Source organism: Chrysemys picta, chromosome 6 (assembly GCF_011386835.1).
Source record: "Chrysemys picta bellii isolate R12L10 chromosome 6, ASM1138683v2, whole genome shotgun sequence".
Lineage (NCBI taxonomy): Eukaryota > Metazoa > Chordata > Testudines > Emydidae > Chrysemys > Chrysemys picta.
Window position 1 is genome coordinate 20261161 of NC_088796.1, and position 18951 is coordinate 20280111.

Sequence of the window (18951 nt, forward strand, 5' to 3'; positions counted from 1 at the left end):
TGCCAAATCGCTACCATCCTCATGATTGTGTTATTGCTGGAGAAGGAGACTTCAATCACCTGGCTCCCAAATGCCTGTCCTCTGCTGTGTCTGCCCATCTGACCAGTTCCCCCCAGATGCCAGTAAATTGTGCTGCAAAGTGCCAGTTTCATCTTCTCCGCAGTTGTTTTTAACAACTCTAAAGATGCAGTCAGGCTCCTTGATAGCTTTCTGATATATTTGCAAAGGTTTTACTGCTCCCCCACTGGCATCTTTGGAAGAAGAACAGAATTTGGAAACACAGAACAAAAACTGACTTCAGAGGATACTTACTATGTGACAGACCCGCACTTCTCTTGTTGCTAATTCATGTGTCAAGTAGTGGAACACAAATGTTCTCATCTGATTGGTTTTTAAAAAATATTTTTAAGACTCTCTCTCACACTAGGCGTATAAGATTCAATTGAAATTAAACTCTCAAATGTCAGTAGAACCCTGTTGCTGGTTTTAAAGCTGTCTCATGGTCTGTTGTGTATAAACTGCTGAGAGAGTGTTAATATTTTTCTGACATCAGAGATTGTTTTTCTGTTCCTTTGGTTTTTATAGAATTATCATATTATTTTAGCTAGTCAGGAACATGGTGGTTTTCTTTTTCTGTTCATGTTCGTATTGGTGGTGGCTTGGCATTTGGGGAGTTCTGAAAGGCACAAAGTGTAGGTAGGCTTCTAACTCCCACTGATATTCAGTTGAAGATCAATGCCTGCCATTTGTGTTTTTGAAAATCTCCCCTTTTGTTCTTAAAGTTTAATATTCACAGATAAGAAAATATGATTTATAATATGTATTTATAATATTCTTAGGCTATTATAAATATTCATATTATAACATATTAACCATGTAAATTACAATATTTAATATGTCAGGGGGTTGTATTTTAATGTAACAATTATACCTACACAATTATAAAAAAGAACAACAGTTGCAAGAAAGGAACTATTATACCTTTGACAGGTATGTCATGAATAAAGATAATCTTCCTTCCTTCAGATACTTTAAAAACTTTAGCTTGAAATGTAAATGCAAGGACAAGTGGGAATTAATGCAAGAAATCTCCCCATCCTTTTTGCATTTTTATAGTGGCACATTGTCTTTACATTTGGCTAAATTGCTAGCAATATCTCCTACTGTACATAGTTATGGCTATTGTAAAAATGATACAGCACTCTACTGAAGTCATCTTTCAGACCAATGGAAAATTTCATACGATTTTAGCAAATCATTAAATCTCTGGAGAGATTCCAAGTGGTAGCACTTTGGCTTAATCCTATTACTAATTCTTTTAATCTCCTAATGATCTCCCTGCGATACTGTATTAAATGTGCACACCTGTTGTGAGTGAGTCTGTTACTTCAGCAGACAAAACAATATTATTAGGCATTTTTGGCTTTCTCTTCTCATACAGTAGTCTTTAAATACCATATCGTGGCTATAACAACCAATCTCTGTTTGCTGTTTCCAAGCAAAGTCCTAGCTTGAGTGGTTTTGTAAAACCCATGGCTTTAAAAATTCGTATGCTTGTTCAAATACCGGATTATTAACTTTCCTTCTGTCTTAGTGGCATACAGATTTAGTAGTTCTCTTATTAATGACTGTGATCCTGAATCCATCCAATCTTGCTGTGATGAGATGAATCTCTCATTAAACAACATATTTTACAATATTTGATTCGGGTTGATATCTAGTTTTCCCTTTGCTTCTGTCATGTTTTATGTAGACTGATTTTTACCAATGCTCAATAAAATGCCAGATAGAAATCATAAAAGTCCAAATAAAATAAAATACAGAAGTGCAGTGGGTTGACAGTAAAGTATGTCTGAAATTTTGAAAATGCTCAAGATAAAGTTGAAGTCAGAAACGTTTTGTATGGCTGAGAAGATTTCCTAAGAATCTTGTAGTCCTGATTGAGCAGCCTGATGCATCTGAATAGTCCTATTGAGGTCAGTGGGACTGGGCATGTGTTTAGATACCTTGATGAATCGAGACCTTAGGATGAAATTAAGTGATGTTCAAATGTTGCTGTGTATTTGAAAACAGGAAGTTAGTCTGAATTTGAAACAATAAATGTTCCTTATTTTGCTTTTTACAGTGGAAGAATCTCACAGGAAGCAAATGTATTAGAGCTAGAACTTTATTTCCAGGACTAAACAAAACAAGGACTTGAAATAAAATTTTAAAAACAGATAGTTTCTGAGTTTCTTGTAGAATACCAAGGAATTACAACTCAGTAGGTAAAGGTGCTGTCACCCATGTTAGTTCTTGGTCATCGGATTTCAATGGAGGCCTAATTCTGTAGAAGGGAAGGAACAAAACTTTTTAAAATATGACTGAAGAATATCTGAAGTAAAGCCAGACCCCTTGTGGCTAATTGCAAGACATTAAAATGGGGGGAGGGATAGCTCAGTGGTTTGAGCGTTGGCCTGCTAAACCCAGGGTTGTGAGTTCAATCCTTGAGGGGGCCATTTGGGGATTTAGTTGGGGATTGATCCTGCTTTGAGCAGGGGGTTGGACTAGATGATCTCCTGAGGTCCCTTCCAACCCTAATAATCTATGAATCTATGAAAATTCTAAATTAAGGTCTCTAAGATATCCAGTGAATGTATGATAATAGAAGGGAAATGTATTACCTACACAATTAATATTTTTATGAATATTTAAGCATCCACATTTTGCACTATTTGTTACCCGCTGAGTCCAAAGAAAGATCTTAAAGTAAAAGCGTGGCATTAGCCAAATAGTGTCTTCAGCTCCATCAGATGCAGACAATATCTTATTCTGTGTGTTCTGAAGAATGTGTTGAGGTGTTACTGTCATACACCCACACCTATTTCTTACATCACGCTTCAGTGGCGTTGGTATATAGGAAAGTAATTTAGAACCCAATGGATGGTTATGATAGACCTCCCTTCCCTCCATAGTGAATAGGTACATTAGATTTATACAGGAGTTATTGTTAATTCTTCCCTCCTTCATATTGCTCCTCAAGATCCCTTTCTACTCTGCTAACTTCTTCCTCACTTCTCTCCTGGGTTTGTTTTTGTTTGTTTGTTTGTTTTATTTGTAACTCACTTGTTGCATCTTGCCTTAAATTAGCTTTCAGAGTGAGATACTATGTTTGCCGTGTGACTGTGTAGTACCTAGGACAATAGGTTACTTCATCCCAGTGGGGACCTTAGAGCACTACCACATTAAAAATGATAAATAATAACAAAAATAGTTGTCAGATACTTGGACGATATTTTACTGTTATTACTTACACAGAGGAATAGATAGATATGGAATGTAATGGCAAATACACGAAGATAAAAAATGGGCCCTAATTCTTAGTTTAAATTGTTACAATCTAATAACATTTATCACATATTTTCAATATCACTGCTCTACAGCCAAAATGCTTCTGAAATAAATGTAGTCAAACTTTACTAATTCTGGGTCACTGAGAATGAAAATGATGCTTAAAATTGTTGATTGGCTCTAGTTTTCAAGATATGCTATTGGGTCAGTATATACGACCCTGGACTTGGGAATGGTGGAGGATAAGTGAGTTATAAAGGGAAGGGATCTCAATTTAAACCAGAAATGACTAAAATACATCTTTGACTGGATCTATGAATAAATCTATGACTGGGTTTGGATAGTACTTGCTTTTTAGGCAAAACAATGAATGATGCAATCTGAAGCTAGTATTGCGTCATACATGATATGAATTGCATCATGTTATTCCTAGAAGTTATGGATGATGCAATCATAACAAAGCTTACATCACTCTGCTGAACAAATTGCCCTAAATCAGCTCTAGAAATCATACAGTGTCGTGCTCTCTTATTTGTCAGTGTTTGATTTTGCAAAGGGACACATTTCTGTTTAGCCAAAGTGAGCAGAGATGCCTCGTACTTGTGTGAACAGTGCAGATAACTTCTGCTATGTTTGTGGTGAAGTAACTTTTGCATCACAAAAGCGCAGTATAACCACTATGGTTAAGAAAGCCTATCACCTTTATTTTGGCTGCAAAATTGGAGATCAGGGCAAGAGGTGGGCCCCACACATATGCTGCAACACTTGTGCAACAAATCTTCGCCAGTGGTTGAACAGGAAAAGGAAATCTATGCCTTTTGCAGTGCCAATGATTTGGAGAGAGCCAACAGATCATACCAGCAATTGTTACTTCTGCATGGTGCCTCCAGTTGGGAAAGGTGTGTCAAAGAAGAAAAAGTGGACTGTGCATTATCGAAACATTCCATCAGCTATACGCCCAGTACCCCACGCAGAAGGACTGCCGGTTCCTGATGCACCAGAATCATTCTCACTTGAGGAGGAAGAGGATGAGGATGAAACTTCTGGTCCTGAACCATCAATGTCACAAGACCCACATTTTCTCCCATCCTCCTCCTCTGAACCACACCTCATAATACAAGGTGAACTGAATGGCCTTGTCAGGGATTTGGAACTACCCAAGAGTAAGGCAGAGCTGTTGGGCTCCAGACTACAGCAGTGGAATCTCCTGGCAGGTGATGTTAGGGTTTTCATGTTCCGTGACTGTCAAAAGGATGTTGTCCCATTCTTCTTCATGGAAGGTGATCTTGTAGCCTGCAACAACATCAATGGTGTGATGGCAGCCCTCGACATCGTTCACGATCCAGATGAGTGGAGACTGTTCATTGATGCATCAAAGATGAGACTTAAAGCTGTTTCACTGCATAATGGCAATGTTTTGCCATCAATTCCAGGTGGTCATGCAGTCCATATGAAGGAAACCTATGACAACATGAAACAACTTTTGAGGTGCATAAACTATGACCAACATCAGTGGCAGCTTTGTGGCGATTTGAAGGTTGTTGCTCTCTTGCTTGGTCTGCAGACTGGATACACAAAGTACTGCTGTTTTCTCTGCGAATGGGATAGTCTTGCAAGAGATTCCCACTACATCAAGAAAGATGGGCCACTCCGACAGTCATTGGAGTCTGGGAGGAAAAGTGGTCAGCATCCACCACTTGTTGAATCAAGAAAGATTTTGTTACCACCCTTACACATCAAGCTGGATCTGATGAAGAACTTTGTCAAGGCCATTGACAAAACGCAAGCAGCTTTCAAGTACCTCCGTGGAAAATTCCCAAGGTTAAGTGAAGCTAAGATAAAGGAAGGTGTCTTTGTTGGTCCTCAGATTCATGAACTTCTTTGAGATGATGCATTTGACCATGCACTGCGTGGCAAGGAAAAGACGGCATGGAAAGCCTTCCAGTTAGTGGCAATAAATTTTCTCAGAAACAACAAGGCAGACAACTACAGGTTGTTGGTGGAAAACCTCCTCAAGGCATACAAAAGCCTTGGTTGCAATATGTCACTAAAGATACATTTTTTGCACACTCATCTAGATTTTTTTCCACCGAACTGCGGAGCAGTGAGCGACGAGCACGGCGAGCGATTTCACCAGGACATTGCAACAATGGAGAAACCCTATCAGGGCAAATGGAGCCCATCAGTGCTTGCAGACTATTGCTGGACAGTGACAAGAGATGTTCCATTTAATGAATACAAGAGACAAGCCAAGAAGCGCCTAGTAGACACTGAATAGGACTAAACTATGTACATAATAGTTTTTTGCCTTTTGTTTCATAATACATTTTATTTATATAACCCTTTTGCTGATTTTTAAAGTGTTACATAAACAGGACAGGTGAAATATTATCATGTAAAGCAAGCATAAACACATGAAAAGACCTAGGTTTACAATTTATGATTAAAACTCTACTATCTACACAATATACATAGACATAAAATGTAAAAACTTAAATATCTTAGAAACAGTAGCCAATCAATTGTTTTAATTGTCATATTTGAATTCAGCACATCAAAATACATAATAAATAGCACATTTTATCTCTGAAGCAGACGACTTCTCAAAAATTGTAGACCAGTGTATTCAGCCTGCACTCACTATAATATTTGGTTTAGATGCCACAACATATTTAGTAAATAACATACTGACCACACCAGTAATTGGATGGTGGTTTACAGTAATGTACACTAGTACATAACATCTTTTTACAGCAGTTGAAAACCTCTGACACATAAGTGCATATATATTAAACATTTTCTGAGAAATAAAGAAGCAAAATATTTAGGATTTTTTCACATGCCAGGAAATGTTTATTGTTTAGAGAAAAGATGGTGTTTATTCCACTGTTATAAAACTACAGGCCATATTCAGTCCTGTTGTAAATGGGTACAGTATCTCTGAAGCCTATTTATTCCAGGGTTTAATATGGCCCCCGGCAAGTACATTGTGAAAATTACTGCACATTACAAGAAACATACACCACACTCTTCCATTCTATGGAGCTGCTGGTCATTATGGCATATTCGGGCTAAACTCCACCAGTAACATTACAGCTGTGTAATGTGACTGATGTAGTGCAGGGTGCAGTACCACCTGCTGTCCCTGGGACACTCTTGGTAGGGCTGAACCCCAGTTCTAGTGGCAGCCCCTGGCTCCCAGGGGTGGAATTCTGTGTCAATGGCACACAGACTGCAGGCAGCAGAGGAAGGTGGCACAGAGCAGGGAATACAAGCTTCTACAGGAGTAGGCCAACAGAGGCAGACTCTACACATGTTCCTTTGCCGCTTCTGCTCCTTCTTTTCCACTCCATGGAGATGGGGTGTTAGATTAGGAGGAGGAGGAAGTGTTCTGAGCCTGAGGATGTTTTCTAAGCCCTGGCAGGTTGTAAATCTGAGGGGTGGGTTGGACTGTATTGTGATCCTGGAAGTGTTTGGTGAGAGAGGGGCTCCGTGCCATGGAGAAAGTAAGTAGATAGAAAGAAGAAGGGTGATTAGCCTGAAGGATAGGGTACAATGAAGGGGTGCGAAGGGGTGTTTTGGGGCAGGTGGGGTTGCAGTGTCACAAACTCTCATGATTTTATAGCAAATCCCATGATATCTGGTGATTTTCATAAAACCCCAGCTTCAGGAATTACTTGACTTACGTAAAAATCTAAGATTTTGTTTTTAAAATAATTAAAAGCAAGTTTCTAAGCTTCGTGGTTGTGGAGGCTCCACAACCAGAGGGCAAATAAAAAATCTCAGCTTTATTATTTTTAAAATCTCATGGTTTTTAAGCCAATCTCATGGGTTGGGGAGGTGGAGTTTTGGCCTTGACTCATGTTTTTTGCATGCTTCAGTTTGGCAATACTCTGGTTGGATTGGAGGGAGCTGAGGTGGCTTGAGGGTTGTTCTCAGTTGGGAGGGGAAGAGTTTGGGTTGGCAGGGTTAAATGGAGTCAGATGCTGGATTAGGTTGTAGGTGAACTGTGCATGGATAAGGATTGGAGTTGAAAAGTAGGTTGGATGGAGAGAAGTTGGGCCTAACAGAGAACAGTAAAGGGACCACATTGCCCATTAACATCTGAATTTTTCATTCTGAAACAGAGAGAGAGAGAGTTGGAGAGGGGGTGGGGGGGAAAGTGTGTGTGCAGATTGCTACCTGCAACCCCACCTCTAATTTGGGGCATGTCTGCCACTGCTACTATAACAGCATTATTTATTCAGTTTGACCAAAACTCCTCAGGTAATAAAATGAAGTGGATGCTGAGATGGAAGTTGTCCTTTTGCCCACCACAGCTTTTTCATGTACAATAATAGCCCAGTACTAAAAGCATAGATTCCACTAAGCTGCCAAGTGTGTGTATGGATACATCAGCTGGATTTGCAGGAGTGGAATTGCTGTCGAATCTAAATTTAGATGTAGATTGGCTGCTTTGAAATCATTATCTGTTAGCTAAATTCTGCTGTTTGGAAGCTTAGAAAGTGTGAGTCATAGGATTAAAAATATTTAACTGTGTATATATTTTTACCGAAATAAATGTTCATCACTTGCAAACTCTCTAAAAGGGGTTGGAGGCATGTTAAATAGATATTATGGCCAACAGATTAAAACATGATACTATTAAGAAAAAAATTGAGAAGGATAATATGGTAGAAAAAAACAAATGAAAAGTAAAGAAGACTAAAATAGTCAAGAACTGAATGCAAACGGACTAGAATTGGTTGGTGGGGGGGTATTATTATTTAAAGGTGAAAACAAAAATATCTATTTTCCAAGGAAGTTTTTGTATTAAAAAAATAACAAAAACATTTTTTTATGCAGACTGATTCTTGTTTTCAAGAAAAAAGCTGACTCAGCTGTCTGTCTAAATGGGCACTTAAAATCCAGTAAGGAAATGAATGCTGTCTGCTTTGGTCCAGCAGTTTGTGATGTTCTCATTTCTTAAAAAATCTGCTTCCAACATGTGGATTGTACCCAGGCAGTGGAGCAGCAGAACTAATGAGGGATAAAGCAATTTGTATTAAAATCTTTTCCTTCCCCCCCATAAATGTTCAGATACCATTTTTTTGTTTGGTTGGTTTTAGTACATATTTTTCTGCGAGAATAAATATCAAGTCTTGAGTTTACTGATTGTATGAAACAGTTTTACAAAATTCCTGTGACAAATACTTTATTAAGTCTGGCAAGTAAAATTTGACATGGCTGGTGTAAAATGTGGGTATGAATTTAGTTAAGTGGTCCCCTGCCATAGTCACTGAATATCATTCAACCTTACATACCTTATATCAAGTTCATATTCTTTAGACCTTGAGGGTGTCTGTTTGCCCATAGCATTATCAGTTCTCACACAAAATACTCATTCTTCCCTCTCCTGGAGTGCAGTCTTTACACGTGGCTGGGCCAGTGTTTCCAACACCTTTTTTTACCCGTAATGAGGAGTGATAAGACAGAATAATTTCAGTGCTGGCCTTAACTGATGGATCTGAAAGCCCAGAAATCAAAGAGATTGATCAGGCTGTTGCCAGGGAAGGGGAATAAGAGGCTTGGTATTGAGGCTGGAAACATTCCCACTTCCCAGTGCAGCCAAGCAGTCAGAGAGCTTCCCACCCACCTTCTGATGGATCTTGGGGATGGAGTGTTCTGTATTGACAGAGAACAGGACATAAATTAAGGTATGGGATAACAGTCTTAGCAGCTTTTTATGCTCTAATGTGCTATGTCCCTGACTGTGCAGGTCCTTTTAATAGCAATAGTGCATGGATGGAGGAGCAGTGGTGGGCAGAAGTTGTGGGAAGATAGTATAAAATTCTGAGGCCCTAAGTTTATTGACCTCAGACTATTGTCCCAAAATTAGTTTCAAAGTGGGTAATAGGAGAGGGCTCTGGCAGATGTCAATGATACCACTGGTGAGAATAGGTATGAAGAACCTTCTCTGGGGGTCACAGTTCCTGCCACATGGAATGACCTGGTGAAGGCATTTGCTTTTGGGGCACTGGGTCTCTGGGGAAATTAGATGATGGCTGTATCTGTAGGCAGTCAGAGCCTTGTGGTTTGCATTTGGGAGTACAGGGATCTGGGATGCCAGGATATGTTTTATTTGTCAAGTAAATTAGTTAATACGTATGCAACTGCATGCTTTTAAATTTATACTGGCTTTATGTGAGGTTTTCTGGACTGACGACAAGAGGATGGACAACTGTGTGGATGGTACAGGCAGACAAGGCCAGATTGTGACCTTCTCTTTCCTGAGTTGCAGCAGATGCTGGGACCAATCTTGTGAATCCGGCCCTAAATTTATGCACTTATTCCTTCAAAACAGAAACCCAAAAGTATAATCCAGACTCTTCGTTCCCTTCAAGCCCTTTACCCCCATTATACTGTATCAAAACTAACAATCCACTTTTTTACAGCCTGTTATGTGCTGTATTTCTTCCAGACTACCATTTTGCATCTCATAGAAATGAGTGCATGATTGTTGTATTTGTATAGTTGATGCAGCACCATAGGTCCTTCAAGAAGAAAGGTGATATATCAGTGTAAGATGTTGTTAGTGGTAGTGTTTTAAGCCATATATATGGTCAGCACCATATTTTTACAGAATGCCTCTAGCAGTCTCACATAGAACCTGCTAGAGTGAGATTTAACTATCGAGAATATAGTAATGGGCACTTTTACTTTTTTAAGGTCTGATTTGTGTTTTATCAGAAAGGTATTCTGAAGTTCCAAAGGGTTTGACTTTGGAATAAGGAGATTGACATTGTATGTCATGTTAGAGGTGTAATAATTGTCTGGACTTTGAAAGTGACTTTGTTTTAAAGTAATGCTGTGCTCATGCACTGCATAAAGTATCATGTGACATTAAGAAATACATCATAGTTCTCAATTCTTCCTCAGCTGGAAGAATATTATTGCCCTTAATACCTATTGTGATTCATAGCTTCTTATGTAAAGATACTGTCATTAGTTTGGCGTTTTTTTCCTTATCTTTTTAATAATCCTGTGTAACTGAGTGGCCCTCACAAGCACCCCTTGGTGATCCCTTGCCTCAGTTTCCATTTTGAGTTCCCAGAAACTCTATGGAAGCATGTTCTCAAGTCAATCAATATAACTTATTAACCAAACATAGTGCAAAAGTCCCAGAGCATAGTTCATATTACTCCAGTGCAAGGAGTCCTTAGAATCACACATCCTCTTGGCCATTTACATAACACATCCTTGGTTCCAATGTCTTCTGCCACACCCAGACTCGTTGCAAATCCTCCTTCATCCCTCTATCAGAACAGCCACTCTAGCCCTTCCTTTTGGGATCAACCCCACTCTTCCCAGCAGGAACTCCCACAGCCTCTCAACTCGGACCCTCTCTTAGGCCTCAGCTCTGCAGCAAAGAAACACCAGTGAGTAAACCCCCCTGCCGCTCCCCCCTTCCTTCAGACCACTCTGACCCTGGGCTCTGGCTCTCTGTCTTAGAGCCAGCAGGCATTTCCCTCTGCTGCTCTTCCTGCCTCTTCTCTCCAGCTCTCAGGGGCAGGGGAGAGGAGAACACCAACAAGAAAACCCCTTGCTGCACATCTGCCTTCAACCCTCTCCCAGGAACCTCTCTTTGGCAACTCGCATCTCCTGACTCACTCAGTCTGCTCTGACACACTGGATTTCACCTGGTCTCCTAGAGCCCCTTAGGTGCTACCCTGCTCCTTAATTGGCCCATCTTGGAACATGTGGACTGAAACAGGAGAGCTGCACCCAGTTTCATTTAATGGGCAGCAACAGCCCCTCCCCCCCCTTCCCTCTTGTTACATCCTGTCTTTCCTTTCTGATGTCCAAGCAGAAATATTTGGGTACTGCTCAGTGCAGAAAGGTTCTTATTTAACCATTCTGTATCTAAAAGTTGTCCGTCTTTGTTATTTTATTATAACAAAATTCATGTTTATTAAAATATCTTATAACGCCTTTGCATGCTGTTACCTAACTTGATAAACAAGTCTCATAAGTCCTGAGATATAAAATGTCTAGCTAGAGTGCTGCATTATTTTATTAAAAGTCAGTTGGGGTTTTTTTTGCTAAATGAAAGTATGTTGGAGACTAGTAACCAAAAGATAGCTTAATAAAATCTCTTCAAGCACTAATATTAATGACCAGTTAACTTTCACATCATGAAAGCAGGTCAGATCTCACCTGTTCCTTGTTATAATGTTCAATGCAGGTTCTACATGGTCAGCTATTATGAGCGGAGTCACAGAATAGCAGTTGGAGCTCGCCATGGTTCAGTGGCCCTGTACGACATCCGGACTGGAAAATGTCAGGTAAATAAATCATTGTGACTTTCTCCCCACAGTGTGTGTGGAAGTTATTGAAAGGAAAGAGAGACTAGCTCTGTGCCAGTTGACATGCTGAGCTGCTGGAACATTATGGAGAATGCTAAGGGGATCAATAGTTTAATGAAGGACTCAAAGTATACAGAGCCCTACTGTCTTCATTCACTGTGACTGAATGGCTGCCATAGATGGGTTAATAACAGAAACCCCAAATAAGGTGTTACTTGTGACAAACTCCTCTGAAATAAATCTCTTGTATTTGAATTCTGATTTCATATTTGTCTGATTTTCAGTATAAAGAAAATTTACTGGTTATTTTTTTTCTACCGTTCCCCTTTATAAAATACACCTGTATTTCAATTATATTAACTTTTCTGGTATTAAACAAAATGTGTAGTTAGAAGAGCATGATAATATCAACCCAAAACAATAAGTTGCATAGTCAGGTTATGCTTCAGGGTAAATTTTTCAGTCTTTATATTGGAATGATTAGGACTTAGTTGAATATTATTTTGTAGTTGATAATTTTTTCATAAAATAGAATTGTTCATATTCTCTCTTATTATTGGTAATATGTTAAAGCCCTGGTAGAATTCCAAAAGCTGTTAGATTAAATGTTAACTAATTATTTTAACTAGGGCTGTCAATTAATTGTGGTTTTAACGCAAATAAGTTAACTAGATTAAAAAAATTAGTCATGATTAATTGCAGTTTTGATCCCACTGTTAAACAATATAATATCAATTTAAATTTATTATAAATATTTTTGGATGCTTTTCTACATTTTCAGACATATTGATTTCAATTACAACATAGGATACACAGTGAACAGTGCTCACTTTATGCTATTATTTTTATTACAAATATTTTCACTATAAAAAAGATAAAAGAAATAGTACTTTTCAATTCACCTCATACAAGTACTGTGGTGCAATCTTTATCATGAAAGTACAGCTTACAAATGTAGAAGTTTTTTTTACATAACTGCTCTCAAAAACAAAACAATGTAATACTTGAGCGCCTACAAGTCCACTCAGTCCTATTTCTTGTTCAGCCAATCACTCAGACAAACAAGTTTGTTTACATTTACAGGAGATAATGCTGCCCGCTTCTTATTTACAATGTCACCTGAAAGCGAGAACAGCATTTGCATGGCACTGGTGTAGCCGGCGTTGCAAAGTATTTATGTGCCAGATGTGCTAAACATTCATATGCTTCGCCTTGTAGATTTTTTAAAATCTTTTTATAGTGCAAATATTTGTAATCAAAAATAATAATTAGGGCTGTCAATCACAGTTAATGCACTCAATTAACTCAAAACAAATTAACGCGTTATTTTTTTAACGAGCGTAAATCACACACCAGGCTGACGTGCTATGGGGAGGCACTGTTGCGTGGTTCTAGGGCACAGGTGCCCCTCCTCCCGCTGCCCTGTTCCACGGCTGCTCCCGCCTCCTTTCCCCCCTACCCATGGAGCCACCCCCTGGCCAAGCTGCTGCTGACTGGGAGCCTGCCTCCTGTGTGCTGTGAAGAACGGGCATGGGGGGTTGATGTCGAGGTGTTTCCCCTCCTCTCGCCCATGTACCCGGTCGCTGTTGAGCTGGGATTGGGAAACGGGGGAGCTTGTCCGCTGCTGGCTCAGGAATGACTGCTGCCAACAGCAGCTGCAGCAGGCTGAAAAAGCATTCAGGCTCCTGAGTTCAGTGCTTAGAGAGACAGATCTCCCCCAACACACACACGCACACGCACTTCCCCCCCCAACACACACACAGTTCCTCCCCAAACACCAAAAATGGTATTCTGTTATTGTTTAACAGTGCAATTAAAACTGCAATTAATCACAACTATTTTTTTAATCTCGCAATTAATTACAATTAATTTTTTTAATCATTTGCAAGCCCTAATTTTAACTACTTTTTGTTTTGTGGTTTTTATTTGCTCTTTCTAATTTTGTGTATAAATATAATGCTGCGTGTAGTTTCCAGGTAGAAAGCTGTGGAGTCTGAAATCCTCTGTTTATTTATAGAACAGGAAAACAGCAAAGACAATGGTACATTTCCTCATGCTTCCTCACCTCTTACCTGGAAGGACTACCTCTAGGAGTAAGAGGATAGTTCAGTGTCCATTCCCAGCATCTGATCCTTGACTTCTCAGCTGAGATTACTAGCAAGGTTGTCATTTGTGGTAGTATTTATTACGTGAACATCTGTCCATTGGGAATTGGTTTGAGTCTGAGATCACCAAATTTCTTTTACAAAGAGCCATCTGATGGCAACAGACTTTATCAGCTGACAACCTAGAGGTGAAAGCCTCCACTTCCTATTTCTGATCCCCTCAGCCATCAGCTCCTTTACATATCCTGTTTGGCTTAAATATTGAATCAGTTCCATAAGACTTGCAAAGCTTTAGTAACATACAGATCAGACTGACAGTTGACATTTTTAAAGTGATTTGTTTGTAATATCACCTGAAAGCTAAAGAAATCACTAGCTCTGATTATGTAAATCTCCTGGCCTTTATGGAAGGCTAGCCTGGATTTTAATCATTGATTGTGTTCCATCACTACAAACTGTGAGTTATTTTCAACCCTGTTATCACATGAGCCTTGACGTACCAAACCATAGAAGGCTGTTTGATCTGGATGATGTTATTTCTTGCCTAAAGAAGCTATCCCATTCTGCAGTTTTCAGACCCTGGCTACGGCCTACCTTCTCACTGCAAAGGCACAGTCAGTTCCTTCCTTTTCTCTCAAAATATGTTTTCTTGACCCTCTTTGCCAAGCGTGCTATGAACATTGCATCACTTTCCACTCCAATCATTCAGCGATCAAGGTCATAGTATGGCTTTGTACTGAGCATTTCTGTCCATTCAGAAACTCGTCATGACATCTTTGTTGTGTACTTGGTTTCACTGGAAGCTGGGAGTGAAAAACCCCAAATAACCTCCAAGTCTGGGTCTCTCTTGTCTGTGGGCTAGTCCATATACTTTTTATGCTAATTTTTAAGTATTTAACCATCCACTTCACTATAGCTCTGTTGTGCCTCTATATTCCCATTTAAGGAAAATGACAATGTACCCAATTCTTTAATTTAGCTATTACATTCACTTTGAATTCTTAAATTTTCAATTTTGTATTCATTTACTAAAATGACTCCTGGATAAACACATGGGTATTTTTATTTCTGAAGTAACTCTAATTTTGGGGAGTATGTCCCCACAATAGGATTTCCAAAATGTGCCATAAAATGTCTTAAATTATCTACTGGTCTAAAATAGTTAAAAAGCATCAGAGGTGTTGATAGACAGGCTAGTTAAGTGCTTACAGCTACATGTATGTGTGTGGTTGCATCTGCAGTTAAAATCTTCCCCCTGGATTGGTTTGCCCTTGGTTTGGCAGACATGCTAAAGTATCTTATCTTGCTGATATACTGCCCTCCCCCCCCCCCATTCTTTTAAAATGCATTCTATATAATAAACATTGGCTATGTTGAAAGAGATTGTCTCTGGCTAATGTTTGCAAGTCATTTATCTATAAACACCCTGTTTTTATTTTTAGTTGACATTTTAATTGTATTAGATTACTGGAACCTAATTCGGATTTGTTTCAATAAATGGTTTGAAGAATACTGTAGTTAATTGGACATTTTAGTAGAATATTTAAGACCACCATTCAGTAACAGATTTAAAGGTGGCAATTTTGCAACAGAAAAGCTTCAAAAACAGACTCCAACGGGAAACTGCTGAACTTGAATTGATATGCAAACTAGATACTATCAATTTAGGCTTAAATAGAGACTGGGAGTGGCTGAGCCATTACACACACTAAATCTATTTCCCCCATGTTAGGTATCCTCACAGCTTCTTGTCAAACTGTCTTAAATGGGCTATCTTGATTATCACTGCAAAAGTTTTTTTTCTCCTGCTGACAACAGTTCATCTTAATTAATTAGCTTCTTAGAGTTGGTTGGGCAACTCCCACCTTTTCATGTTCTCTGTATATGTATATATATATATATATATATATATATATATATATATATATATATATATATATATATATATATATATCCTTACTATATGTTCCATTCTATGCATCCGATGAAGTGGGCTGTAGCCCACGAAAGCTTATGCTCTAATAAATGTGTTAGTCTCTAAGGTGCCACAAGTACTCCTGTTCTTTTTGCGGATACAGATTAACATGGCTGCTACTCTGAAACCTGATTCCTTACTATCCTTCAGACTCTAAATAAATCATGTGAAGGGGCAGATAATTTTGGTGGGCTGGAAAGGGCATCCAGAGTAATTAAATATTACCATTTGCAGTTTTGATTTAAAAAAAAAAAGCCATAATGTCAGAAAAAATTGCATCACAAATATGAGAAATGATTAGGGGGGAAAACAAAAGCCATCAGTTGACTTTAGGCTTCATGTTCAGAATCTGATCCTTTGAGGTGCTCCTCACCCCATGTCCCCTATGGGAAGGTGCTCAACATTCATGGATCAAACCCCTCCATTTCTTAATATAGATAATTTTACTACAGCTAGAAAGAACCTTCTGTGATGCGGAAGAAGAGGGGAAAAGAAGTGGGGCAACAGGAGAGAGGTTAGCTTACTGAAGAGCAGAGGAGATATTTACAGGCTTTGACTGACTCTACAGCTGAATCCTGTAACATGTTTTAAAAGAGGAAAATATCTACCATCAGACAGGAAGGATGGGAAATATTGAGAAAGACAGTAAAAAACAGTCCCCTCCAATTTCCTCTTTCACTTTGCCTATTTAACATATTTTAGTGAGGGTATTTTGATCCTGAGATAGTTATTAAAATGGTGCCTGATTTACAGTTTGAGGATGAACAGAATAGTCTTCCCAGTAATGAAAATAAGGAGCAGTCTGATGACAATCTTATATTATTCCAATTTAAAGATTTAACAGTTACATATTTATAAGGGCTCTTCTGCCTGTCTCTTTATGGAATTATAAAGTACACACAGAAGGTGTTTGAACACTTACTTGAAGGATGCTTCAAGAATCCAGCAGACCAAAAAATGTTTTTTAAGGAAAAGTTTTAAAACTTCAGAAACAGTTTTGAGAGCAGAAGGCTTAAAAGTACTTCTAGGTCCAGGCAACTTGTCTGGTTACTGCAATAGTTGCATTGAGAGCTGACTACTTAAGTGGATAGTAACATTTCAGGTGCTTTTCCAGTATTCTTTGCAGCGTTAGATCTTAATGCAGACGCTGCTTATTTCATTCCATGAACAGTCATGGGAAATTTAGTATTAAAATTGTTTGGACAAGGGCCAGCTGTTATTGTGTTGAAAAAAATGTATTAACCATGTACCATTTAAAGGTGAAAACCTTCATAGCTACATTTTCTCTAAAGCTAGAGTCTGCAAGGGAGAATTTGCACTTGCTATGTGTGTCAATGTTGTTGAAAGTATAAGGCTTTGTCAACAGAGGAAAGTTTTACCAGTTACACCAGTATAGTTGTACCAGTATAACCCCTTCCCTTCAATATGGACACTCTTATTCTGATATTAAATTGTCTTTTTTAAGTTTAGCTTAAGCCCCTTCCCAAGCAATATAGACTAATTTGAGAAGACGCTCTTTTATAGCAGATTAAGAGTGTCAAGGTGGGAGTAGGTTTTACCAGTATATCTAGATTAGTTTAAATTCACATCTAGATTATACAAAAAAAAACCTTTATTATATAGACAAGGCTATTGTCAACTTAGACACTGGGTGAAATCCTGGCCCCACTGAAGTCAATGGATATTTTGCTATTGATTTATGCATTTGGAAGTTCATCCATCTCCATCTTGTTCTATGGAAGCCAAGGCAGAATAATCAGATATTTGTATCTACTTTTGTAATATAAATATAGAAAGAAGTCCATGTAAATAGCTAAGGCAACTTCAGTGGGCTTCAGAACAGGCCATTAAAGAGCAGCTACAATATCATTGACAAAACATCAAGAGGCCAGCATTGATGAGATATGTAGAAAGTTCAGTACACTTTCTGAACTTCAGTGTTTGTGAAATTGCAGAGTAGATGTGTAGCTCTAAAAAGACACTTCTCTTTTGCATGCAATGTATTTGGAGCCATGTCGGTCCCAGGATATTAGAGAGACAAGTTGGGCGAGGGTCCAATAAAACATAGTACAACTTCTGTTGGTAAGAGAGAGCTCTGTGTGGCTTGAAAGCTTGTCTCTCTCACCAACAGAAGTTGGTCCAATAAAAAATATTTCCTCGCCAAACTTCTCTTTTGTTAAGTTTCACACAGAGCTGAAGTTAGAGCTAGCAGTAGTACTTCAGCAGTACTCACACCTCTCTTTGGCTATCTGGTTACAAACGACAGTTTTTCACTCTTGGGTGCTCAAAATCTGGCACTTCAATCCATGCCTACACATTTAAATAAGCAACATAGTTTTCCCACTGAATTTAGTAGGAGCTCTGGGTGCTCAGTACCTGTTAATTAGGCCACATAACTATATGCACTCAGTTTGAAAATGTTAGTGTTGTTATTGTTATAGAGCTTCCTGGATTGTCATATGTGAAACTGCACAGAAAGGAAGCTATGTTCTTACTGTAAATGTCAGTTCATTTGATTTTGATATATATATGCTAATACAGGCCCTTTCTATAAATAGTTCTGAGTTTCAAGAAAGTTGTTTTCTAATCATTATTTAATAAGTTAGCATGTTAGGTAGCTTGCTAGCTGCTGTTCTTGAGGAAAACACACAAACAGATGACATGCCGCTCCACCTGTTCTTAAGGTTCCCATGGAGAATCTCAACCTCCTGTTGGTGGGAGATGGATTAGCAGACTGTCTGGATTAGCATATATGTGACCAACAGAATTCACATCTACAGCAAAGAAGACATTGTAGTGTATTTCAAAATTGTTTGAAAAACGTCCTTTTTATTACAGTTCAGAATATATTTATAAACAGACCATGTTTGTGTTGACTAAAATACACGTATGTGTTTCTGTACCAATATCATTTGGAGTACAGTTCCTGTGGTTGATTAATCCAATTATATGCTACATTTTCCAGCAGACCATAGTACATTTCAGCTAACAGCACTGGGGTGGATTTTCGAAGTCTCAAATGGCAGTAAGGCTCCCAACTCCCATTGAAACTCAGTGGTAGTTAGGCATCTAACTGCCATCTGTGCCTTTGAAAATCTCATCAACTTTGTATAAGTCCATACTTTGGTTAATATTCAGTATAGTATATCAGTTCCAAAGGAATAAGATACAAATGTGAATAATAGGTCCATAATAT

General features: G+C 38.6%; 1 protein-coding gene across 7 annotated transcripts in view; it reads left to right on the plus strand.

The window, feature by feature from the left end:
* Positions 1-18951, plus strand: part of WDR7 (WD repeat domain 7) — a 343609-nt gene that overhangs the window by 272903 nt on the left and 51755 nt on the right. For all 7 annotated transcript variants that reach the window (XM_024103360.3, XM_005296832.4, XM_024103361.3 and 4 more), the window contains one exon: positions 11555-11654. In XM_024103360.3, coding sequence (XP_023959128.2) covers positions 11555-11654 — 100 coding nt within the window. The remainder of the gene's footprint in view (positions 1-11554; positions 11655-18951) is intronic.